Source organism: Elephas maximus, chromosome 20, assembly GCF_024166365.1.
Source record: "Elephas maximus indicus isolate mEleMax1 chromosome 20, mEleMax1 primary haplotype, whole genome shotgun sequence".
Classification (NCBI taxonomy): Eukaryota; Metazoa; Chordata; class Mammalia; order Proboscidea; family Elephantidae; genus Elephas; species Elephas maximus.
The window spans coordinates 61,292,138-61,315,907 of NC_064838.1; the positions used below are offsets into that span (position 1 = coordinate 61,292,138).

At 37.0% G+C, this 23,770-nt stretch overlaps 2 protein-coding genes across 9 annotated transcripts in view; one reads left to right on the forward strand and one right to left on the reverse strand.

The window, feature by feature from the left end:
• Nucleotides 1-23,770, reverse strand: part of TASOR (transcription activation suppressor) — a 75,446-nt gene that overhangs the window by 46,109 nt on the left and 5,567 nt on the right. For all 8 annotated transcript variants that reach the window (XM_049862239.1, XM_049862236.1, XM_049862237.1 and 5 more), the window contains exons 2-9: nucleotides 18,968-19,113; nucleotides 17,426-17,518; nucleotides 16,666-16,738; nucleotides 16,123-16,214; nucleotides 15,139-15,300; nucleotides 13,158-13,282; nucleotides 11,571-11,602; nucleotides 10,736-10,841 (exon numbers count right to left, since the gene is read on the reverse strand). In XM_049862239.1, the coding sequence (XP_049718196.1) occupies nucleotides 10,736-10,841; nucleotides 11,571-11,602; nucleotides 13,158-13,282; nucleotides 15,139-15,300; nucleotides 16,123-16,214; nucleotides 16,666-16,738; nucleotides 17,426-17,518; nucleotides 18,968-19,113 (829 nt within the window). The remainder of the gene's footprint in view (nucleotides 1-10,735; nucleotides 10,842-11,570; nucleotides 11,603-13,157; nucleotides 13,283-15,138; nucleotides 15,301-16,122; nucleotides 16,215-16,665; nucleotides 16,739-17,425; nucleotides 17,519-18,967; nucleotides 19,114-23,770) is intronic.
• Nucleotides 8,956-10,035, forward strand: LOC126063836 (glyceraldehyde-3-phosphate dehydrogenase-like). The gene has a single exon (XM_049862267.1). The coding sequence runs from the start codon at nucleotides 9,022-9,024 to the stop codon at nucleotides 10,021-10,023; it is 1,002 nt and encodes a 333-aa protein (XP_049718224.1). The 5' UTR covers nucleotides 8,956-9,021; the 3' UTR covers nucleotides 10,024-10,035.

Below are 23,770 nucleotides of genomic sequence, written 5' to 3' on the forward strand. Positions count from 1 at the left end.
GCACCGTCCCAGTAGGGGAGCCTTGACGCTGGGTGTGGGGCTGGAAGCGGAGGATCTGACCGTGACTCCAGCGGGCCAGACCCCCTGGGGGCAATCTCCACACAGCCAGCACACATAGGCGACGCGCCCGCGGGAATCTCAGATATAACAGTCATTCCAAGCAAGACAAGCAACTCTGGCTATATTCTGAGGTGCTACTCTCCTATCTCTCTGTTCCCTCCCCCACCCTTCCCAGGCGGCTTCATTAACATCTGAATAGCCTGAGCCAAAGGGAGACTCTGATAGGGATCTGACTGCAGTTTTTTTTTAGCGGATTTTCTGGAAAAACTAGTTTCCCAGTGATGGCTCGGAGACAACAATCCATATCAAACCACTTAAAGAAGCAGACCGGGACAGCTTCTCCAACCCCCCAGACAAAAGAATCAAAATCTTTCCCAAATGAAGATACAATTTTGGAATTATCAGATACAGAATATAAAAAACTAATTTACAGAATGCTTAATGATATCACAAATGAAATTAGGATATCTGCAGAAAAAGCCAAGGAACACACTGATAAAACTGTTGAAGAACTCAAAAAGATTATTCAAGAACATACTGGAAAAATTAGTAAGTTGCAAGAATCCATAGAGAGACAACATGTAGAAATCCAAAAGATTAACAATAAAATAACAGAATTAGACAACACACTAGGAAGTCAGAGGAGCAGACTCGAGCAATTAGAATGCAGACTGGGACATCTGGAGGACCAGGGAATCAACACCAACATAGCTGAAAAAAAATCAGATAAAAGAATTAAAAAAAATGAAGAAACCCTAAGAATTATGTGGGACTCTATCAAGAAGGATAACCTGCGGGTGATTGGAGTCCCAGAACAGGGAGGGGGGACAGAAAACACAGAGAAAATAGTTGAAGAACTTCTGACAGAAAACTTCCCTGACATCATGAAAGACGAAAGGATATCTATCCAAGATGCTCATCGAACCCCATTTAAGATTGATCCAAAAAGAAAAACACCAAGACATATTATCATCAAACTCACCAAAACCAAAGATAAACAGAAAATTTTAAAAGCAGCCAGGGAGAAAAGAAAGGTTTCCTTCAAGGGAGAATCAATAAGAATATGTTCTGACTACTCAGCAGAAACCATGCAGGCAAGAAGGGAATGGGACGACATATACAGAACACTGAAGGAGAAAAACTGCCAGCCAAGGATCATATATCCAGCAAAACTCTCTCTGAAATATGAAGGCGAAATTAAGATATTTACAGACAAACACAAGTTTAGAGAATTTGCAAAAACCAAACCAAAGCTACAAGAAATACTAAAGGATATTGTTTGGTCAGAGAACCAATAATATCAGATATCAGCACAACACAAGGTCACAAAACAGAACGTCCTGATATCAACTCAAACAGGGAAATCACAAAAACAAACAAATTAAGGTTAATTAAAAAAAAAAAAAAAATACACATAACAGGGAATCATGGAAGTCAATAGGTAAAAGATCACAATAATCAAAAAGAGGGACTAAATACAGGAGGCATTGAACTGCCATATGGAGAGTGATACAAGGCGATATAGAACAATACAAGTTAGGTTTTTACTTAGAAAAATAGGGGTATATAATGAGGTAACCACAAAAAGGTATAACAACTCTATAACTCAAGACAAAAACCAAGAAAAACGTAACGACTCAACTAACATAAAGTCAAACACTATGAAAATGAGGATCTCACAATTTACTAAGAAAAACGCCTCAGCACAAAAAAGTATGTGGAAAAATGAAATTGTCAACAACACACATAAAAAGGCATCAAAATGACAGCACTAAAAACTTATTTATCTATAATTACCCTGAATGTAAATGGACTAAATGCACCAATAAAGAGACAGAGAGTCACAGACTGGATAAAGAAACACGATCCATCTATATGCTGCCTACAAGAGACACACCTTAGACTTAGAGACTCAAACAAACTAAAACTCAAAGGATGGAAAAAAGTATATCAAGCAAACAATAAGCAAAAAAGAAGAGGAGTAGCAATATTAATTTCTGACAAAATAGACTTTAGACTTAAATCCACCACAAAGGATAAAGAAGGACACTATATAATGATAAAAGGGACAATTGATCAGGAAGACATAACCATATTAAATATTTACGCACCCAATGACAGGGCTGCAAGATACATAAATCAAATTTTAACAGAACTGAAAAGCGAGATAGATACCTCCACAATTATAGTAGGAGACTTCAACACACCACTTTCGGAGAAGGACAGGACATCCAGTAAGAAGCTCAACAGAGACACGGAAGATCTAATTACAACAATCAACCAACTTGACCTCATTGACTTATACAGAACTCTCCACCCAACTGCTGCAAAATATACTTTTTTTTCCAGCGCACATGGAACATTCTCTAGAATAGACCACATATTAGGTCATAAAACAAACCTTTGCAGAGTCCAAAACATCGAAATATTACAAAGCATCTTCTCAGATCACAAGGCAATAAAACTAGAGATCAATAACAGAAAAACGAGGGAAAAGAAATCAAATACTTGGAAAATGAACAATACCCTCCTGAAAAAAGACTGGGTTATAGAAGACATCAAGGAGGGAATAAGGAAATTCATAGAAAGCAACGAGAATGAAAATACTTCCTATCAAAACCTCTGGGACACAGCAAAAGCAGTGCTCAGAGGCCAATTTATATCAATAAATGCACACATACAAAAAGAAGAAAGAGCCAAAATCAGAGAACTGTCCCTACAACTTGAACAAATAGAAAGTGAGCAACAAAAGAATCCATCAGGCACCAGAAGAAAACAAATAATAAAAATTAGAGCTGAACTAAATGAATTAGAGAACAGAAAAACAATTGAAAGAATTAACAAAGCCAAAAGCTGGTTCTTTGAAAAAATTAACAAAATTGATAAACCATTGGCTAGACTGACTAAAGAAATACAGGAAAGGAAACAAATAACCCGAATAAGAAATGAGAAGGACCACATCACAACAGAACCAAATGAAATTAAAAGAATCATTTCAGATTATTATGAAAAATTGTACTCTAACAAATTTGAAAACCTAGAAGAAATGGATGAATTCCTGGAAAAACACTACCTACCTAAACTAACACATTCAGAAGTAGAACAACTAAATAGACCCATAACAAAAAAAGAGATTGAAACGGTAATCAAAAAACTCCCAACAAAAAAAAGTCCTGGCCCGGACGGCTTCACTGCAGAGTTCTACCAAATTTTCAGAGAAGAGTTAACACCACTACTACTAAAGGTATTCCAAAGCATAGAAAATGACGGAATACTACCCAACTCATTCTATGAAGCCACCATCTCCCTGATACCAAAACCAGGTAAAGACATTACAAAAAAAGAAAATTATAGACCTATATCCCTCATGAACATTGATGCAAAAATCCTCAACAAAATTCTAGCCAATAGAATCCAACAACACATCAAAAAAATAATTCACCCTGATCAAGTGGGATTTATACCAGGTATGCAAGGCTGGTTTAATATCAGAAAAACCATTAATGTAATCCATCACATAAATAAAACAAAAGACAAAAACCACATGATCTTATCAATTGATGCAGAAAAGGCATTTGACAAAGTCCAACACCCATTTATGATAAAAACTCTTACCAAAATAGGAATTGAAGGAAAATTCCTCAACATAATAAAGGGCATCTATGCAAAGCCAACAGCCAATGTCACTCTAAATGGAGAGAACCTGAAAGCATTTCCCTTGAGAACGGGAACCAGACAAGGATGCCCTTTATCACCGCTCTTATTCAACATCGTGTTGGAAGTCTTAGCCAGGGCAATCAGGCTAGACAAAGAAATAAAAGGTATCCGGATTGGCAAGGAAGAAGTAAAGTTATCACTATCTGCAGATGACATGATTATATACACAGAAAACCCTAAGGAATCCTCCAGAAAACTACTGAAACTAATAGAAGAGTTTGGCAGAGTCTCAGGTTATAAAATAAACATACAAAAATCACTTGGATTCCTCTACATCAACAAAAAGAACACCGAAGAGGAAATAACCAAATCAATACCATTCACAATAGCCCCCAAGAAGATAAGATACTTAGGAATAAATCTTACCAAGGATGTAAAAGACCTATACAAAGAAAACTACAAAGCTCTACTACAAGAAATTCAAAAGGACATACTTAAGTGGAAAAACATACCTTGCTCATGGATAGGAAGACTTAACATAGTAAAAATGTCTATTCTACCAAAAGCCATCTATACATTTAACGCACTTCCGATCCAAATTCCAATGTCATATTTTAAGGGGATAGAGAAACAAATCACCAATTTCATATGGAACGGAAAGCCCCGGATAAGCAAAGCACTACTGAAAAAGAAGAAGAAAGTGGGAGGCCTCACCTTTCCTGACTTCAGAAACTATTATACAGCCACAGTAGTCAAAACAGCCTGGTATTGGTACAACAACAGACAAATAGACCAATGGAACAGAATTGAGAACCCAGACATAGATCCATCCACGTATGAGCAGCTGATATTTGACAAAGGACCAGTGTCAATTAACTGGGGAAAAGATAGCCTTTTTAACAAATGGTGCTGGCATAACTGGATATCCATTTGCAAAAAAATGAAACAGGACCCATACCTCACACCATGCACAAAAACTAACTCCAAGTGGATCAAAGACCTAAACATAAAGACTAAAACGATAAAGATCATGGAAGAAAAAATTGGGACAACCCTAGGAGCCCTAATACAAGGTATAAACAGAATACAAAACATTACCAAAAATGATGAAGAGAAACCCGATAACTGGGAGCTCCTAAAAATCAAACACCTATGCTCATCTAAAGACTTCACCAAAAGAGTAAAAAGACCACCTACAGATTGGGAAAGAATTTTCAGCTATGACATCTCCGACCAGCGCCTGATCTCTAAAATCTACATGATTCTGTCAAAACTCAACCACAAAAAGACAAACAACCCAATCAAGAAGTGGGCAAAGGATATGAACACACATTTCTCTAAAGAAGATATTCAGGCAGCCAACAGATACATGAGAAAATGCTCTCGATCATTAGCCATTAGAGAAATGCAAATTAAAACTACGATGAGATTCCATCTCACACCAGCAAGGCTGGCATTAATCCAAAAAACACAAAATAATAAATGTTGGAGAGGCTGCGGAGAGATTGGAACTCTCATACACTGCTGGTGGGAATGTAAAATGGTACAACCACTTTGGAAATCTATCTGGCGTTATCTTAAACAGTTAGAAATAGAACTACCATACAACCCAGAAATCCCACTCCTAGGAATATACCCTAGAGATACAAGAGCCTTCATACAAACAGATATATGCACACCCATGTTTATTGCAGCTCTGTTTACAATAGCAAAAAGTTGGAAGCAACCAAGGTGTCCATCAACGGATGAATGGGTAAATAAATTGTGGTATATTCACACAATGGAATACTACGCATCGATAAAGAACAGTGACGAATCTCTGAAACATTTCATAACATGGAGGAACCTGGAAGGCATTATGCTGAGCGAAATTAGTCAGAGGCAAAAGGACAAATATTGTATAAGACCACTATTATAAGATCTTGAGAAATAGTAAACCTGAGAAGAACACATACTTTTGTGGTTACGAGGGGGGGAGGGAGGGAGGGTGGGAGAGGGTTTTTTATTGATCAATCAGTAGATAAGAACTGCTTTAGGTGAAGGGAAAGACAACACTCAATACATGGAAGGTCAGCTCAATTGGACTGGACCAAAAGCAAAGAAGTTTCCGGGATAAAATGAATGCTTCAAAGGTCAGCGGAGCAAGCGCGGGGGTCTGGGGAGCATGGTTTGCGGGGACTTCTAAGTCAATTGGCAAAATAATTCTATTATGAAATCATTCTGCATCCCACTTTGAAATGTGGCGTCTGGGGTCTTAAATGCTAACAAGCAGCCATCTAAGATGCAGCAATTGGTCTCAACCCACCTGGAGCAAAGGAAAATGAAGAACACCAAGCCCACATGACAACTAAGAGCCCAAGAGACAGAAAGGGCCACATGAACCAGAGACCTACATCATCCTGAGACCAGAAGAACTAGTTGGTGCCCGGCCACAATCGATGACTGCCCTGACAGGGAGCTCAGCAGAGGACCCCTGAGGGAGCAGGAGATCAGTGGGATGCAGACCCCAAATTCTCATAACAAGACCAAACTTAATGGTCTGACTGAGACTGGAGGAATCCCGGCGGCCATGCTCCCCAGACCTTCAGTTGACACAGGACAGGAACCATCCCCGAAGACAACTCATCAGAAATGAAAGGGACTGGTCAGCGGGTGGGAGAGAGATGCTGATGAAGAGTGAGCTAATTATATCAGGTGGACACTTGAGATTGTGTTGGCAACTCTTGCCTGGAGGGGGGATGGGAGGATAGAGAGAGAGGGAAGCCGGCAAAATGGTCAAGAAAGGAGAGACTGAAAGGGCTGACTCAAGACGGGGAGAGTAAGTGGGAGTAGGGAGTGAGATGTATGTAAACTTATATGTGACAGACTGATTGGATTTGTAAACGTTCACTTGAAGCTTAATAAAAGTTATTATAAAAAAAAAAAAAAAGCATCTATCATGGCCCAGAAAGCAGCAGGAGGCTGATGATAAACATACCATTTTGAGCACTCACTAACAATGGGACAGGCTTTCCTTTATTTTTATGTATCTTTACACTAAATATGCTTCTTTCTTCAGAGAGAAGTATGTGTTTGTGTATATGCATTTTAATGCATTTATATATCTAACATGCATTATGTTTATGAATTTAAATAAATACAGATAAAAATATTAGTAAAAAAAAAAAAAAAAAGAAAAAGAAAATCTACAGACTGGGAAAAATTTCTGGCAGTGACGTATCTGACAAGAAACTAAACTCCAAAATTTATAGACAGCTTCAACACCCCAACAACAACAAAAAATCCAACTTAGAAATGGGCAAAGGACATGAACAGACACTTCACCAAAGACAACATTGAGGCAGCTAACAAATAACGAAGAGATGCTCCTGATTGTTAGCATCAGAAATGCAAATCAAAACAATGGCATAATCTCATCCCGGTAATAACGATGATCAAAAAACAGAAAAAAACAAATGCTGATGAGGGTCTGGGGAGAACGGGACTCTCGTACACTGCTGGTGGGATTATAAAATGATACAACCACTGTGGAAAACAGTATGGCACGTTCTTAAAAAGTTAGAAATACAGATACCATATGATCCAGTAATCCCCACTAGTAGGTGTATATCCTCAAGAAACAGAGCCATAGCATTGAGTAAACATGCATACCCATTTTCATCGCACATTATTCATAATAGCAAAAAGGTGGAAACAACCTAAGTGCCCATCAATGGATGAAATGATAACCAAATTATGGTACATACAGAGAGTGGAATACTACACAACAATAAAGAACAATGATGAATTCACAAAACATCTTACGACATGGATAAATCTGGAGGACGTTATGCTGACTGAAGTCAGTCACAAAAGAGCAAATATTATATGCGACTACTATTATAAAAAGTCAAGAAAAGGTTTACACAGAAGGAAACATTCTTTGATGGTTTAACAGGGATGGGAGGGGGGAGAGGGAACATCTCTAACTAGATAGTAAACAAACAAACAAACAAAAAAACCAAACCCTTTACTGTCAAGTCGATTTCAATTCATGGTGACCCTATAGACAGTAGACATGTATTAACTTGGGTGAAGGGAAAGACAATGCACAATAAGTGGGATGTTAGCACAACATGACCAAGGCAAAGAAGGACAATGGGAGGTACCCAAGAGTAAAAGGCAACAGTGATAAATACTATTACATATGCAATCCTGCAATAACAAGCAATAACTTATGAGTGAATACACAGGTAGATGTGTAAAGTGAACAGGTGTGGGATGGCATATGGAAGTATACCCACAAACGTATACAGGTTTGTATGTGCTCCAAGATACCGAAGATATCCAAGATACCCAAGATATCCAAGATACCCAAGATATCCACGTATGTAGTAGAGCACACAGAGGGCAAAGTTATGAAAACTCCTTAGCCATCACCAAAAATCTTGAGGGACTGAGTCACTGGGCTTGAGGGCTTAGGACCATAATCTCAAGGGACATCTAGGTCAACCAGCATAACATAGTCTATAAAGACAACGTTCTACGTCCTACTTTTCTGAGTAGCAAATGGGGTCTTAAAAGTTTGCAAGTGGTCATCCTAAGATACAACTATTGGTCTCTTCCTGTCCAGAGGGAAGAGGAGTGAAGAAAATCAAACACTCAAGGAAATACTTAGTCCAAAGGACTAATGGATCACACAAACCACAGCCTCCACTAGCCTGAGACCATAAGAACTAGATGGTGCCGACTACCACCACCAACTGCTTTGATCAGGTTCCCAACAGAAGGTCCTGGACAGAGTGGGAGAAAAATGTAGAACAAAATTCAAATTGATAAAAAAGACCAGACTTACATCTCACAGAGACTAGCAGAACCTCTGAGACTATGAACCCTAGACACCCCTCAAACCAGAACCCGCTCCCAGAGATCACCTTTCAGCCAAACAAAAGACAGGCATACAAAGTGAACAATAACACCTGTTGAGGACCACGCTCCTCAGAACATCAACCATGGGAGACCAAAAGGGCAGCATTTTCCCAAAAACAAAGTTCAGAAGGCATTAAGGGGCAGGAAAGACAGATGAATAGCCATAGGGAACCCTGAAAGGAAGTGGGTAGAATGCTATCACATTGAAGGGATTGCAACTAATGTCACAAAACAGAATGTGTATAAAATGCTTAATGGAAACTAATTTGCCTTATAAACTTTTACCCAAACCACAACAAAATATTTTTTAAAAAATTATTTTAGGCTCTCTGCTCCTGCCGGTTTAGTAGACAGCCGCTACTTTTCATGCAGTGCCAGCCGCATCCCTAAGACACGATGGTGAAGGTCGGAGTAAACGGATTTGGCCGTATTGGACGCCTGGTCACCAGGGCTGCTTTTAACACTGGCAAAGTGGACACTGTTGCCATCAATGACCCCTTCATTGACCTCCACTACATGGTCTACATGTTCCAGTATGATTCCACCCACGGCAAACTCCATGGCACCGTCAAGGCTGAGAAAGGAAAGCTTGTCATCAATGGGAAACCCATCTCTATCTTCCAGGAGCAAGATCCCGCCAACATCAAGTGGGGTGATGCTGGTGCTGAGTATGTTGTAGAGTCCACTGGTGTCTTTACAACTCTGGAGAAGGCTGGGGCTCACTTGAAGGGTGGCGCCAAAAGGGTAATCATCTCTGCCCCTTCTGCTGATGCCCCCATGTTTGTGACGGCCGTGAACCACGAGAAGTATGACAACTCTCTCAAGATTGTCAGCAATGCTTCCTGCACCACCAACTGCTTGGCTCCCCTGGCCAAGGTTATCCACGACAACTTTGGCATTGTGGACGGACTCCTGACCACAGTCCATGCCATCGCTGCCACCCAGAAGACTGTGGATGGCCCCTCTGGGAAACAGTGGGGTGACGGCCGTGGGGCTGCCCAGAACATCATCCCTGCATCTACTGGTGCTGCCAAGGCTGTGGGCAAGGTCATCCCTAAGCTGAATGGGAGGCTCACTGGCATGGCCTTCCGTGTCCCCACCCCCAACGTGTCAGTTGTGGATCTGACCTGCCGTCTGGAGAAAGCTGCCAAATATGATGACATCAAGAAGGTGGTGAAGCAGGCATCGGAGGGTCCCCTAAAGGGCATCCTGGGCTACACTGAATACCAGGTGGTCTCCTGCGACTTTAACAGTGACAGCCACTCTTCCACCTTTGATGCTGGGGCTGGCATTGCCCTCAATGACCACTTTGTCAAGCTCATTTCCTGGTACGACAATGAATTTGGCTACAGTAATAGGGTGGTGGACCTTATGGTCCACATGGCCTCCAAGGAATAAGACCCCTTTGGACCACCAGACCCAGCAAATAGAAGAGAGGTTCTCTCAGCTGCTGGGGAGTCCTTGCCCCAACTTGATCCAACACACTGAGAATCTCCCATCCTCTACAGTTTCCATCCATACCCCCTGAAGAAAGGGGAGAGGGGCTTAGAGAGCCCAACCTTGTCATGTACCATCAATAAAGTATACTAAAAAAAAAAAAAAAATTATTTTAAAGATTTAACATCACTAAGAAAAATTTTTATACCATGAAAGTGTATGACTACCTCACCCTACAGAAAAATAGGAGGAGTCCTGGTGGCTCAGTGGTTAAAGTGCTCGGCTATTAGCTGAAAGGTTGACAGTTCCAACTCACCAGCCACTCTGCAGAAGATGTGGTAGTCTGCTTCTGTAATGATTTACAGTCTCAGAAACCCTGTGGGGCAGTACTATTTTCTATAGGATCACTGTGAGTGGAAATCGACTTGATGACAACAGGTTAGGGTTGTTGTTATTGTCACAGAGAAACAGAGAGTTCATTTTGCCAATAAAGTTTCTACAATTATCAAATCAACGTTTTTCTAAAACAAACCAACGTTTATATTTAAGTTCTTATATTGTAGGCAAAATAAAATTTACATGTAAAAAAGAAATTAGAAAAAAGTAAAGAAGAAATTGATAAAATTGGCAACCACTAATTGCTATTTTCTTATCATGTAACTAACATACTTACAGCTTGATAGGCAAAAAAGCACGCGTGGCTGACCTCAGAGAAATACAGCACAGAAGCTTTCCTTTATTTAAAAGCTGTCCTTTCCACAAGGTATAGTTAAATTTATCTAAATAAAAAGATAATGACCCAATTCAGTTTCATGGCAACCCAAAGAACTAAATACAAGTTTAACAAAAATAAGCGGAAAAACATCAAGAAACAAAAGCAGAGAAAAACAGAAAACTTGGCATTTATATTCACAGAAGAGTTCAAATATTAGTATTTCTGTTACAGGTACCTTTTCCCCCATATAAAATAATTCCAGCTTCAAAGAACAAATTTATCTGTCTAAATGTCTTCCTATCAGAAAGCTGAGGAGCAAAAGCAATATAATCCCTGCCCTCTTATTTCCTTCCAAAAAAGGACTATATTAAATCTGGTTAACTACATGCCCACAAGTCTTTTATCTTCTAATAGCTCTCTTTTCATTGTAGAGAAACTTGAAGATAGTAAATGTCAATATTGCTTTTAATCTTCTCTATCTCATTTAAATCCTAAACCTCTTTGATGAATTTAATTTTTAAAAGGCTGAACTGTGAAGCTTGTTTTATTTTTTACCTTTTCAATTAAAGTGCTAAAACTCTAGTTCATTCACAGCAGCAGCAGCCTCTCAAAGGAAACTGTAGGTTTGAACCACCAAACGATGGTGGCCTCATAAACATGGCCTCAAGAGCTTTTTCTTCAAATTCTCATTCATTATAAAAATAAACAAAGCACTTAATTTATTGATGTTTTACTATATGTACTTATTCTTCCAATTTGCAAAATTAAAAGAAAAAAAACATAAAAATCTTACCTGAGTTTCTATCTGCATTAAAGCTATTCACTCTACAAATAAATTTTTAAAAAAGAAAAACATTACAACATGAAAGTGAACATTCAGGACCTTGATATAAGTGCTATTTTTAACACTACCCAAATGTGAAGATGTTTTTTCCCAAAAATATCAAAAAAAAAAAGAGTCCTTTAATAATGTTTCTGTCAATTACTTTAATTTTGGTGATACAGTTCAAAAAACAGCCTTATTCAGTCATTTAATAAGTATTCACTAAGCTCCTATTATTTACTAGGCTAAGTTCTAGGTAACAAGATTACAGGGATGAACAGAACAAAGTTCTTGCCTTCATGGAGCTTAAGATCGAACGAAGAGGACACAACAATCAAGAAGTTAATATATAGTTTATCAGATGATGATGGCTTTAAGCGCTATGGAGAAAAATAAAGAGACATAGAAGGACAGGGGGGTTTTAAAAACAGATCAGGGGAGTCATCATCAATAGGGTGAGCTTTAAGCAGAGTTCTGAAGAAGTGTGGGAGTTAACAATGCAGAAAACTGGGGAAGGCAAGGGAACAGCAAATGCAGAGGCCCTGAGGCAGGTGCATTCTCGGCACATTCAAGGTACACCAAGGACATACAGTCAAGGCTTGTTTTAAATAGCATGAAGTCAGCAGATGGAATCAAAGAGGAGTCAAAGAAAATATACCCTCAAAGAAATTCCTAATTTTAAGTGCCAGATACCTTTTAAAGATCACTTTCAAAAGGCACTATACTAAATGCACATATCATGGGAATCATAGTCATGAAAAACACAACTGCCTTGCTATTATGTGAAGTGGTACTTGTAGCTGTGGATGGTTCACTGACATGAAAAAAGTGCTGTATTTCAAACTTTAACAGACAAAACAATGATGTAATCTAAAAACGGATAAAGAAGTTGATCTCAAAAATGTATAAAACGTGAAACATGGATTTTTAAAACAGTAGTATTTCTAAATTAATAGATATCACATGTGACTTCAAATATGTCTAGGTAAAAAATTAAAAATAAATAATCATTTCACCTACATCTATCTCAATTTACATATCCAATTTGGTCAAACATTTTCTGGAATCGCCACATGGGGAAAAAGAAAGAGAACTGCTTTGTATTTTATCGCCTTATATTTACAGCTTATAATCTAACAATGGTACTCAATGCTGGCTGAAAATCAGAATCACCTGGAAGCTTTTAAAAGCTACTAATGCCTAGGCTCCTCCCCTAAATATTTTTTTTTTGAGGTGGAGTCTGGACATCCTTTACAGAAGCTCCCCATTTTCAGCAAACCTAATACACAAAATTTCACTTTGAAAAACTTTACTACACAAACCTTCAATACCAAGGAAAAGAGTTAACCAGATAAGGTTTAAGTAAAGTTTTTTAGTTTGTAAAACAGCTAACCTTCACGCTGACTTTTTAAAAGTCATTATGAATACTCAAGTACCTAATTAATCAAAACAAATTTAAAAAAAGGGAAGAAAAAAAAAAATGTTCCTAACTCAGCAGAGCAAGCTATATACCACAATACCATTCTGGAATACGTCTAAAACGTATACAAGTCTTACCGTGATGAAGGCATAAACTTCGGAGTTTGCGTATCATCTTTGTAATTAAAAGACACAACTGCATATGGACACACATGTCTTGGTCTTCGCCTTAACTCATCAAAGCCATACTCATAAAAATAATACTAAAAATAAGAAAATGTAAAATTAACCTCTTTAAGAAGGTAAAAAGTACAAAGTGGGAACATTAAATTTATCTGCCTGATTTCTGAGAAATATGACAGCATTTAACTGACTGACAGGAAACATCTTTAAGCAGAACTTGTCAATTTAACTAAAATAATTTGCAATGTATATTCATTTTGGAATGGAAACATTCTGCTTCTACATATACATCAGATCCCAAGATACTAACGCCCCATTGCCATCAAGTCAATTCCACGCACAGCAACCCTATAGTCAGAGTAGAACTGCTCCATAGGGTTTCCAAGGTTGTAATCCTTTATGGTAGCAGATTGTCACATCTTTCTCCCACAGAGCAACCGGTAGGTTCGAACCGATGACCTTTCCGTTAATAGCCGAGCGCTTAACCACTGCGCCACCAGGGCTCCTATAAGGTACTAACAGATATTTCAAAAGTTTACTTTTGAGTTGGCCACGTTGGCCACCAAATTTCCTCATAAAACTGTTGCAAATGGAGCCCAAGTTCCGAGGTCAGTCCACAGAAGCCGACTTTATACAAAACGTTCTCTCTCAAATAAAATACTAAGGACACAATCTCAATCAAACCTAACTATCATTTAGCTCATTATTTCAAAAGAAAAACACATTCTGGGCTCCAAGTGTAAACAAAGCAGCAATGGTAAGGTAAAGTAGAAACACAGGTAACAAGGTTACCAGCTTTTTTCTCACTACCCATTTGCGTTTTCATTCATTCGCCACATTCATTAGGTTAGGGTGTTGGGACTCAGACTATAGCAAGTGACTTGAGCTTGAACTACAAAGGAACTAGTCATTTTCATTTAAAGACAGCACCTAAGTTTATAAACAAAGCAGCATTGTCCTCCAAAGTGCATTCCCATGGAAAACTACTCATTTCAATAATGTGTAGTTGCTCTAAAAACACCTGGAAATTTTGGGGGAAACAACAAACCAGTTTACAAGTCCTGCTAGAAAAACCAACAATTTCTTTATAGTTAGACCTCATATCTACCGATACTACTACTACCAGAAGATAATCAAATGACTCAGCTCCAAATGACCTTGGTGAATATGTAGTTTTTGCTAAAAGTTCCCAACAATAAATCTCCTACCACTGAGACTGTTCAAAAAGGAGCAAATTTTATTTTTTGTAAAGTAAAGAACATTTCCAGGAAGGTTAGCACCCCTGAAGTACACAGCCCCTACTTTTTCCAAGCAATCCGTTTGGATAATATACATATTTTATGTTTGTTAAAAAGAATAGCATTACCTGACAGTCAAACCTCATACAAAAACATAACTAAAACTCATCAAATGTTACGTACGTGTAGTTTACACCAGTCACAACAGAGCAGTTTTAAAAAATTAATTCTAAGCTAAGTTTATATCTAAGAAAACATTAAGAAAAATAAAATCTATTAAATCAACAGTAAAAAAAATAAGAATTAAGATATTCCAAGGGGCTTCCACTTTACCTTCAAGGATGAGTAAGACACTGTTACAGGCCGGAAGCCGAAGCTTCAAACAAAATAAGGTGTGGTGACAGCAGTGGTCACACAAAATCCAGGCTGTGGCTCAGTCAACAGGCAGGGAGAGCCAAGCTAAGGAGTCTGAATAATATTCCACAGGCCTGAAGAGCTACTGTATGCTTGTGAGCTGTCTTGGAAACACTGAACAAACAGGGAGAGGCAAAGGAGTCTAGATGGCCCCTAGCAGTGACGTGTAGCAACCAGAGTTTAGGCTGCTATGGTGGCAGAAGAAACTACAGTAGGGATATTCTAAAGAATTTGGTGACAAACAGGTATGAGACTATAGCGTTAAAATGGATCCAGGCACCTACCTGAGTAAGCTCATAGGCCCTGTAAGCCAAAAGAGACGTAACTCTATTGGCATTCTTTGATACGTGACATTCATGCTTTGGTGTTGGGTCCAAAGCTCTTTTGTTTAATGTAGATTCCAAACTTTTTACACCCATGGGGTCATATATACTCTTTATTTTACCCTAAAACAGAGAAAACCTATTAAGTTTCCACTCAAACCTAGTTATTGACTAAGTAACATTGCCATTATAGAATACTTCTTTGAATATAAGTCATCTATACCAATAATTTTTCTCCCTCTAAAACCTGGGTAATAAAACCCAACACTTTTTACCAACATCAAAGCAGTAAGAAGTCAACCCGTACCAAACCAAACACATTGCCATCAAGTCGATTCCGACTCACTGGGACCTTACAGGACAGAGTAGAACTGCCCCATAGAGTTTCCAAGCAGCAGCTAGTGGATTCCAACTGCCGATCTTTTTGTTAGCAGCTGTGCTCTTAACCACTGCACCACCAGGGTGCCAAGGTGAAGTTAAACATTGAAAAAAAATTTTTTGTTTGAATTTGTTTAATAATAAGAAAGTAAAAATTGTATTCACAACACTTTTCGTTGAACTAAATTACACTATCATTTTCTTCAGAAAGAAAAGCCAACTTGTAAGATCTTTAAGTAAAAGACCAAACCCACTGCCGTTGAGTCGATTCCGACTCATACTGACCCTACAGGACAGAGGAGAACTGCCCCACAGAGCTTCCAAGGAGTGCCTGGTGGATTGCAACTGCCGACCTTTTGATCAGCAGCCGTAGCACTTAACCACTATGCCACCAGGGTTTTCCCTTAGACCACAGATGAGAAATAAACCACTCTCAAAGGTATCTTTATATGCCAACCACCAGCAAGTATGTATTTTTAATTTACTCAAATCCCTAAAAACTTAGGGCCATCTAAAATCCAAATCAAATGTTGTCTTTGATATATGAAACATAAGAGCTGAAGTTACCTTCATTATTTTAAAAATAACAACATCACCCGTTGCCCCAGCTTCCAAAGGATTAGCCTGTAATAAATCAGCATACCTAGAAAGATAGATGCCTAGTAAACAGAAAAAAAAAAAAAAAAGACATTTAATTTTAAGTAGGACACGAACACAAAATAACCCAAATATTTAAGCTAATAATAAAAAGTGTGACATCTTTCTCAGGAAATTTAAGGATAGTAAAAATAGCTGATATAACCAGAACAAAAATAAAACCAGAAAAAGAGTCCATGAAACTAAGGAAATTTTTCAAAATCACCAGGACTAGACCAAGACATTTTAAAATAAAAATCTTCAATCAATTTGAAGTACACAAAATCAGAAACAGAAGATAAAAATGATTTTATACTTTAGAACCTGAAACTAGCATCCTTTTCTGGAAATATGACAAATGATACCTAAATTTAATTATAAAGATTGCAGCAAAATTACATTAGATAACACATTTTTAAATGGCAACTTAATAGCAGATAAATAGAAATGAAAAGAGAACACAAAAATGATTACCCATGGAAGGACTGCCAAGTATTGTTATTTTCGATTGGCCCACCTGTAATCCTTTTTCACATATGGTTTGAACCTAAAATAAACAAAGCACTCATCTTACTATCATAGTTACATTAAAACCTTGTAAAGGTAATCTATACACTTGTTTTAAGTAAAATCTAAGCTACATACATTCTATACTATAGAAACTTTATATATATCCCAGTTAATGTGAGAACGACCAAACTAAAATCTCGGTTTTGGTAAGTATTAATGGTGGCATTAATTCATTAAAAACAAAGAAAAATGTCAATGTGAAATTGATTTATGCTTCCCAATGAAACCATAGTCAGCTTCTATTTTTGTTTATGCTAGCCTGTGATTCCCGGCACTTACATAAACATCTTTTAGAAAAAATAAGAACTAGTACAACATTTGAAGAGAAAGTAACTCCACATAAACATCTTCAATTAAAGGCAGAGGAAAGGGAGGAAAGGGTTTCAAGCAATATAAAACATAATTTTTTTTTAACAAACGGAAAATCATTAATTATCAAGCACATCCTAGGAAAAGAAAAAAGGGTTGGTCAGAGAGAAAAAATGAGCACATTTGAAAACTAAATTACAAAACAATGAAATACTTTGCCCCACTAAAACATTTCTTCCACTTACACATCTAGGAAATGATTGTTCATAATTATCAAGTATATTACCAAACAACTGGAAAATCAATAAATTACAATGGAAACATCTTCACATTGTTTTTTATAGGGCTCACTCACCTGGTGTCGATCAACCATGAGAAATGCATATGACTCTGAAAGTTCCTTATCTAAGCGACCATCAAACTTCAGTTCTCTTCGCTTTTCTGTAAACTAAATGAAATTATATCTATAACAACTACTTAGCATGTGACTACATTTGCAAGCTAAGAGTTTCAGAAATTTTATTTTTTATTTCCAAGAACTTCTAAAAGCCCACTGAAGTAGAAACTGAATTCTCCTCCCTGTAATTTCAGCTCTTCAAATTTTCTTTTTCCATTGTAACTGGCTCTTCACCCATATAATCAAACAAGCACCTAGTTATGATCAATTTTAACTAAATTTCTATTAAAATTGTACCACATGCAAGTTTTAGTTTTCTTTGTATCTCCCATTTTCCTGAGGATGGTGTATTGCATACATTAGGTGGTTTAATAAATCTCTGCTGAATGACCAAGTGCCAGATTATAAACTCAACTAGGACAAGGGAAGATCTTTATCACTCTATTCTCAATGCCAGGCACACAGATGTGCTCCATAAATATTTCTAGGATAAAAGAGTAACTTAGCCTAAGTACATCTGAACTCTAAGTCACCCTAATCTGCTGGGTTTCACGTTCAGATACAAGCAAATGGATATATATTCTAAAGGTGGAGTCCGTATCTAACAACTTCATATGCAGTATTCAGAATAATACTAATCTTCAATAATATAATTAATGAATCTTTAGACTAAATTTTCGTATAGAAAGTAACAAATAATCCCTATCGTACCATGCAACCCCACCAAACTACCAAGTTACAATTTTCTCTGGGAGCAAGTAGCAGTCTTCCCCTTCAGGGATCTTTTCAAAGTTAGCACCTTGTTAATCAACTTGTAAAAGTACAAAATTAAGAGTATTTCATGTCCACTGGAAAGAAATATACATTAAATATTTCTAAACTTCTCATTTACATTACCTCAGAATTACACATACTGGCTTATCCTACATCAAAGAATACTTCTTATTCAAAGAATATTCCGATTTGTCCGTAAAACTTAAATTCACTGTTAACGATTCCCTTTTGTTCCCACTTGTTCATTAAGAGTTTCCACTAATGATACTAAGACAATCCAGCCAGAAAGCAATCATTGGGGAAAAAATTAAGTATACCCTAAGAAAAATACAGGTTTGATTTCATTATCTTCCAATTTAGACATAATATACTATTAGAGATTCAATTAAATTAACAGGTGTACAAAATTAAAGAACCAAAAACCTTGTCATGAGTTTACAATTAAATCATTATATAGTTAACTGTCCCTATGTTTAAGAATCATTTTTAGCAAAAAAAAAAACTTATCTTACATACACATCAGTAAGAGTTTAACATAGCTAACAAATGAAATGCTAGGTCAATAATGCTTAGGAGAAAAAAGTTGTCATTTAAAATTTATTTTCCCTTCCACGATATTGCTTTCCTAAAAACTTTACCATTTTTAGAGTAAAGGAAAGCAAAACAAATTTCAGCCTATTAAACCAGTTCTGAAGAGCTTTACAATAACCACAATTTAAAACATACCTCCTTTTCCAAAAGCTCATTATGTATCAAGCAAGCACGTCTGTAGTTAAAATTTGCTACTGAGGATGGTTCAAGGTAAGATGAATGGAGAATGTTTAAAACATCTTCAAATTCTCGGGAGCCTGGAGTTAATGGCTGGAAAAGGGCTAAAATTAAAAAAAAAAAATTATAAATTTTAAGATCATTCCATCTAAAAGGTAGCTTATATTTTTACGAGTTGGTTAGCTTTTAAATAAAGAGAAAAAAAGGCGTAAAGCCTATCTTATTTTGCGATATGCAAAAGTGAAACCAACTAAAGAAAAATTAAAACCAGTTGCCTCCTTCAACAATGAGGATCTGGCATTACACATGCGGACAAGGTGACAAATTTGCAAACCTCAGGGATGCTACATTAGGCAGCCTAACTGCTTAGACTCTGGTAAGAACCTGTGCACATACTCAACTTGTATCAACTATCCTATGTTACATGGAGGAAGTATTATCTGGGATGGTGTATTTCAACAAATTTAATGCTTACACCGTATATGAAAGCATAAGAACATTTAAGACACCTGTGTGTCTATAAAATAATTCTATTTGGTTTTAGTACTAAAATTTGAAGTAAAAAAATGTTGCATCCTGATGGCTTCTTACACTGCCAATATAAAACAGAAGGACATTTACTGTAACAACTTCCTTACTATGGGAAATTGTAGTCAAACCTGGACACGAACACCAGATCTACAACTTACAGGCTTTGTGGGAGATCTTTTATTCCCTAGGCCCCCACCCCCAGCCACGCTGTTGCTGTGTGCCATCAAGCCGATTCCGACTCATAGCGACTGTAAGAAGAGAGTAGAACTGCCCCACAGGGTTTCCTAGGCTGTAATCTTTATAGGAGCAGATCACCAGGTCTTTTCTCCCATGGAGCCACTGGTGGGTTCCAACTGCTGACCTTTCGGTTAGCAGCCAAGTGCTTAACCGCTGTGCCACCAGGGCTCCTTCTGATCACCTACACCTCATTTTTAAGATTCCTAATTAAAATATCCAGTTTATGGGGATTACTGGTCTTATAACCTCAAATTTCCACTTCATAAGCAAAATATTTTAACTTACTAGTAAATTTCAAACACCAACTCTCTATAAAATTCCCCCAAACCTAAAAGCAATCATTTATTTTTCAATGTAGATAGTTATTCATAAACCAAAAAACCAAACCAGTTGTTGCTGATTTCAACTCAGTACAACCCCATGTGTGTTAAGTAGAACTGTGTTCCATTGGGTTTTTAATGGCTGTGACTTTTCAGAAGTAGACTGCCAGGCCTTTCTTTCAAAGCACCTCTAGGTGGATTTGAACTGCCAACCTTTTGGTTAGCAGCCAAGAGTTAACAGTTCGTACCACCCAAGGACTCCTTAGAACTTTTTACGGAACCTATGTTATACCCTATTACCGTCATTTCTTTAAAAACACTATTTAATAAGAGTCAGTAAATACCAGCTGAAAAATTTTTAGGTTCTACTTGTACATACTCTTAAAGGTACTGGATAGCAACTAAGTAATAAGCTTTTTACTGTATCTTCTGTACATAGCTATAAGGCTTTGAAGGACATGCTCTCAAATATTATATCCATTTACAGGAGTACCTATAAAAAATGTAGCTTTCAATGACAGAATGTGTCTTGAACAAATGGTTACCACTACTTTGAGACTGCACACTAAATAAAGTCAACACAAATAAAGCAATAAAAAGACACTGAGCGAAGTAACAGCAGGGAAAAAAATGCACTCAAATAGAACCAAGACTATTAAACACAAAGGGTCCTATAATCAAATTTGTGACAGATGAATACACTCAATAATCTATTGACCGTAAACTCCATGACAGCAAGATATCTGCTGTGTTCATTTGTCTTTTTTCATATCCCAGCATCTAGAATTGTAAGTGGTGGCCTCAACAGGTTAAATGCTCAAGTAAGTGAGCGAAGAAAATAAGAACTTTGTCATTACATTTTTTCATATTGAAGACCAAATATATTCTGTGACAATCAAAATTGTCATTTTCAAGTCTCATTCACAAATTTAACAATTCTGTAATATATAAAAAATGAAACCTCAGAGAACAGAGGGTAAAAGGAACACATTTTCTCAATTCAAATCTGTTTTATGGAATGCAGTAGATAAAAACGTTTTATCTTTGTGATGACTACTCCCAACGCTAAACTGGAGATTTAAAAAAAAAAAAAAAAAACTTGGTAAGGAAAGCAGCATGTGGGTAAGTCTCAACATTCATTATACAGGCTTTCAAAAACCCAAATGGGCCAAACATGATTTTTCAAAAGTTGGGTTTTATGCAGAATAAGGTCGCTATGAGTCAGAATCGACTCGATGGCAGCGGGTTTTTTATATTTCTAAACTAACAAAGTGACTTTAGGTAGCTAAAAAGTGCCCCAAAATACGACATGGTTTCAAATTTTCATGGAATTTTTAGTCTAGGTAAAAATTATTTTTAGTTAAGCTGCCCCAATGTTATTCCCACTAGCAATCTAATCATAAATGAAAAATTACACAAATCGTGTAAATTTTAATGAAGTTTACATTCAAATTAGTTTCAAAAAAAAAACCCCTAACATTCCCATTTTATTCCAAAGTAATGTCCTGTAGAGTCACTTCGAACGTGCTCAAGTAGATTGCCAACAGAAAAAAAAATTCGTCCGAGTAAAAATAAAGAAGACAGTGCAATTATTTTAGATCTAACATTAAAAAATATTTATATCCTAGGCATTTTATATTTTAAATGCCTGTTGGTTTCACAAGTTAGGCCAGTTGTAATTTGTATGATTTTCTCCCAAGGATCATTTCTACAAAAACAAAGTTATGGTGTAATTTCAAGCCCGTTACTGCCAATGTGCCGATAATGACAGTTTAAAAATTTATCGACTTTATGCTCTAAATGTACATTCCCTGATGGTCTCCTTTATGTCTCTAATCTCTTAACACTGGGAATACCCCAATCGAAATATCATTACTTCTTTGGAGAAAATATATCCATCGTTACTTGACCCATAATGATGTACTATGCACACGTCATCAGGAGGGGCCAGTCCCTGGAGAAGGACATCCTGCTTGGTAGGGCAGACGATCAGTGAAAAAGAGGGAGACCCTCAACAAGATGGACTGACACAGTGGCTGCAACAATGGGCTAAAACATGACAATGATCATGAGGATGGCGCAGGACCAGGCATTGTTTTGTTCCATTGTACACAGCGTCACTATGAGTCAGAACCGACCCAAGGGCACCAAACAACAACAATTTCAATAATAAACACCTATGTGACTATCCAAGTAGGGAATAAAACATATTATATGTTAATCGTTCATTTCACTTAGGGAAGTCAGCGTACATTCTTTGTATGCTGACAATTATTACGTCTAAGTCACTGCTAGTTTTTAAACACTGTACGAAGAGCTTTCTTTACATGCATTATCTCATTTAATCATCAAAACCGCCCTTTAAAACTCAATATGCCCATTTCAAAATGAAAATGAACGACAGTTGACGTAGCCCAATCTCACACAGTTAGTAGGTGAATGGGGTGGCTGAGATTCAAATTCAGGCTGTCTGGCTCCAAATCTTGTATGCTAAACGTAAGTAAAGTAAAAGATGTGTGTATATGCATATATAACTCATGTCATAACTGGAACCTCTACTCATTCCAATAGCTGGAAAAAATATTGTTTCCTCATTTTATATGCTGGGAAACATAAAACACTTAGCTACAAGAAATCAGCTATAAAAGAACAAAGAATTTGATTTCTGGGCCTATGTTCTACTCTTATGTGTCTTCTCTGTAATCTCTTAAATATGTTTTCTCATTTTAACTTTCCTGCAGCATTAACTGGGTCAAAAGTCATGGAAACACCCTCTTTTGGTTTATAAAGGTTAACGGCAGTAGCAATAGTTCCTTAACATATTAAGAAATGAATAATTTTGCTTAAAGGGATTCTATTAAACACAAGTTTGAAAAACAGCTAATAAGTTGATTTCTGATCATACTTTACAAAGTTTTCCTAAAGACAGCACTGACTCCAGATGTACTTTATGGGACTGAAAAACAGATTTTGATGGGCACTTGGAGATTTTTAATTCAGATGAGGAAACAGACAGTATCACAGAGTCAGAACTAGAATTCAGGTCTCCTGACTCCCAGTCTTTACTATCGGTAAATATTTTTCATTACTGGTTACATACAAAGCATACTCAAAATTTTAAGTTTATATTTAAGCAGCTGACAGACTTAAAATTTAGGTCATCGAATAGTAGCTTTGTTTCTTAGTCAAAAGAATATCTTCCCTCAATTAGTTTTACCAATTCATGTAGTGTTAATGCGGACCTGTGTGTGTATTAAAACTATATACACATGTGTATGTAAAAATACATACATACATACGTAAGAACTAAACTTTTAAAATAAAGGAAGCACCACTGCTTCAAAACATACAAATGGAAAATATGAAGCATAAATAATTTTCCAATTTAAAGAAACTAATTCACCGAAGAATAGGAAATAGCAAATGTGGGCTGGGAATCACAAGTAGTCTCTATTTCTTCCCTCTGAATCCAAAGGTGATGTCTAGTGGTATTAATGATTACAATACAATGACTATCCATTTGTTCCTAGCAATAATTTACTTAAGATACTTTAAAAATCACTTTTCTTCATTTTAATAAAAAAATTAGTATAGACATAATACTTTAAGAGTGTTTCATTTCTATATCAACAGTAAGATTAAATAATGCAGAATTAGGAATGAACCCAATGGC

What these genes read in the sequence shown, in the direction of transcription:
- LOC126063836 (XM_049862267.1), top strand. Translation starts at nt 9,022, where the DNA reads ATGGTGAAGGTCGGAGTAAACGGATTTGGCCGTATTGGACGCCTGGTC.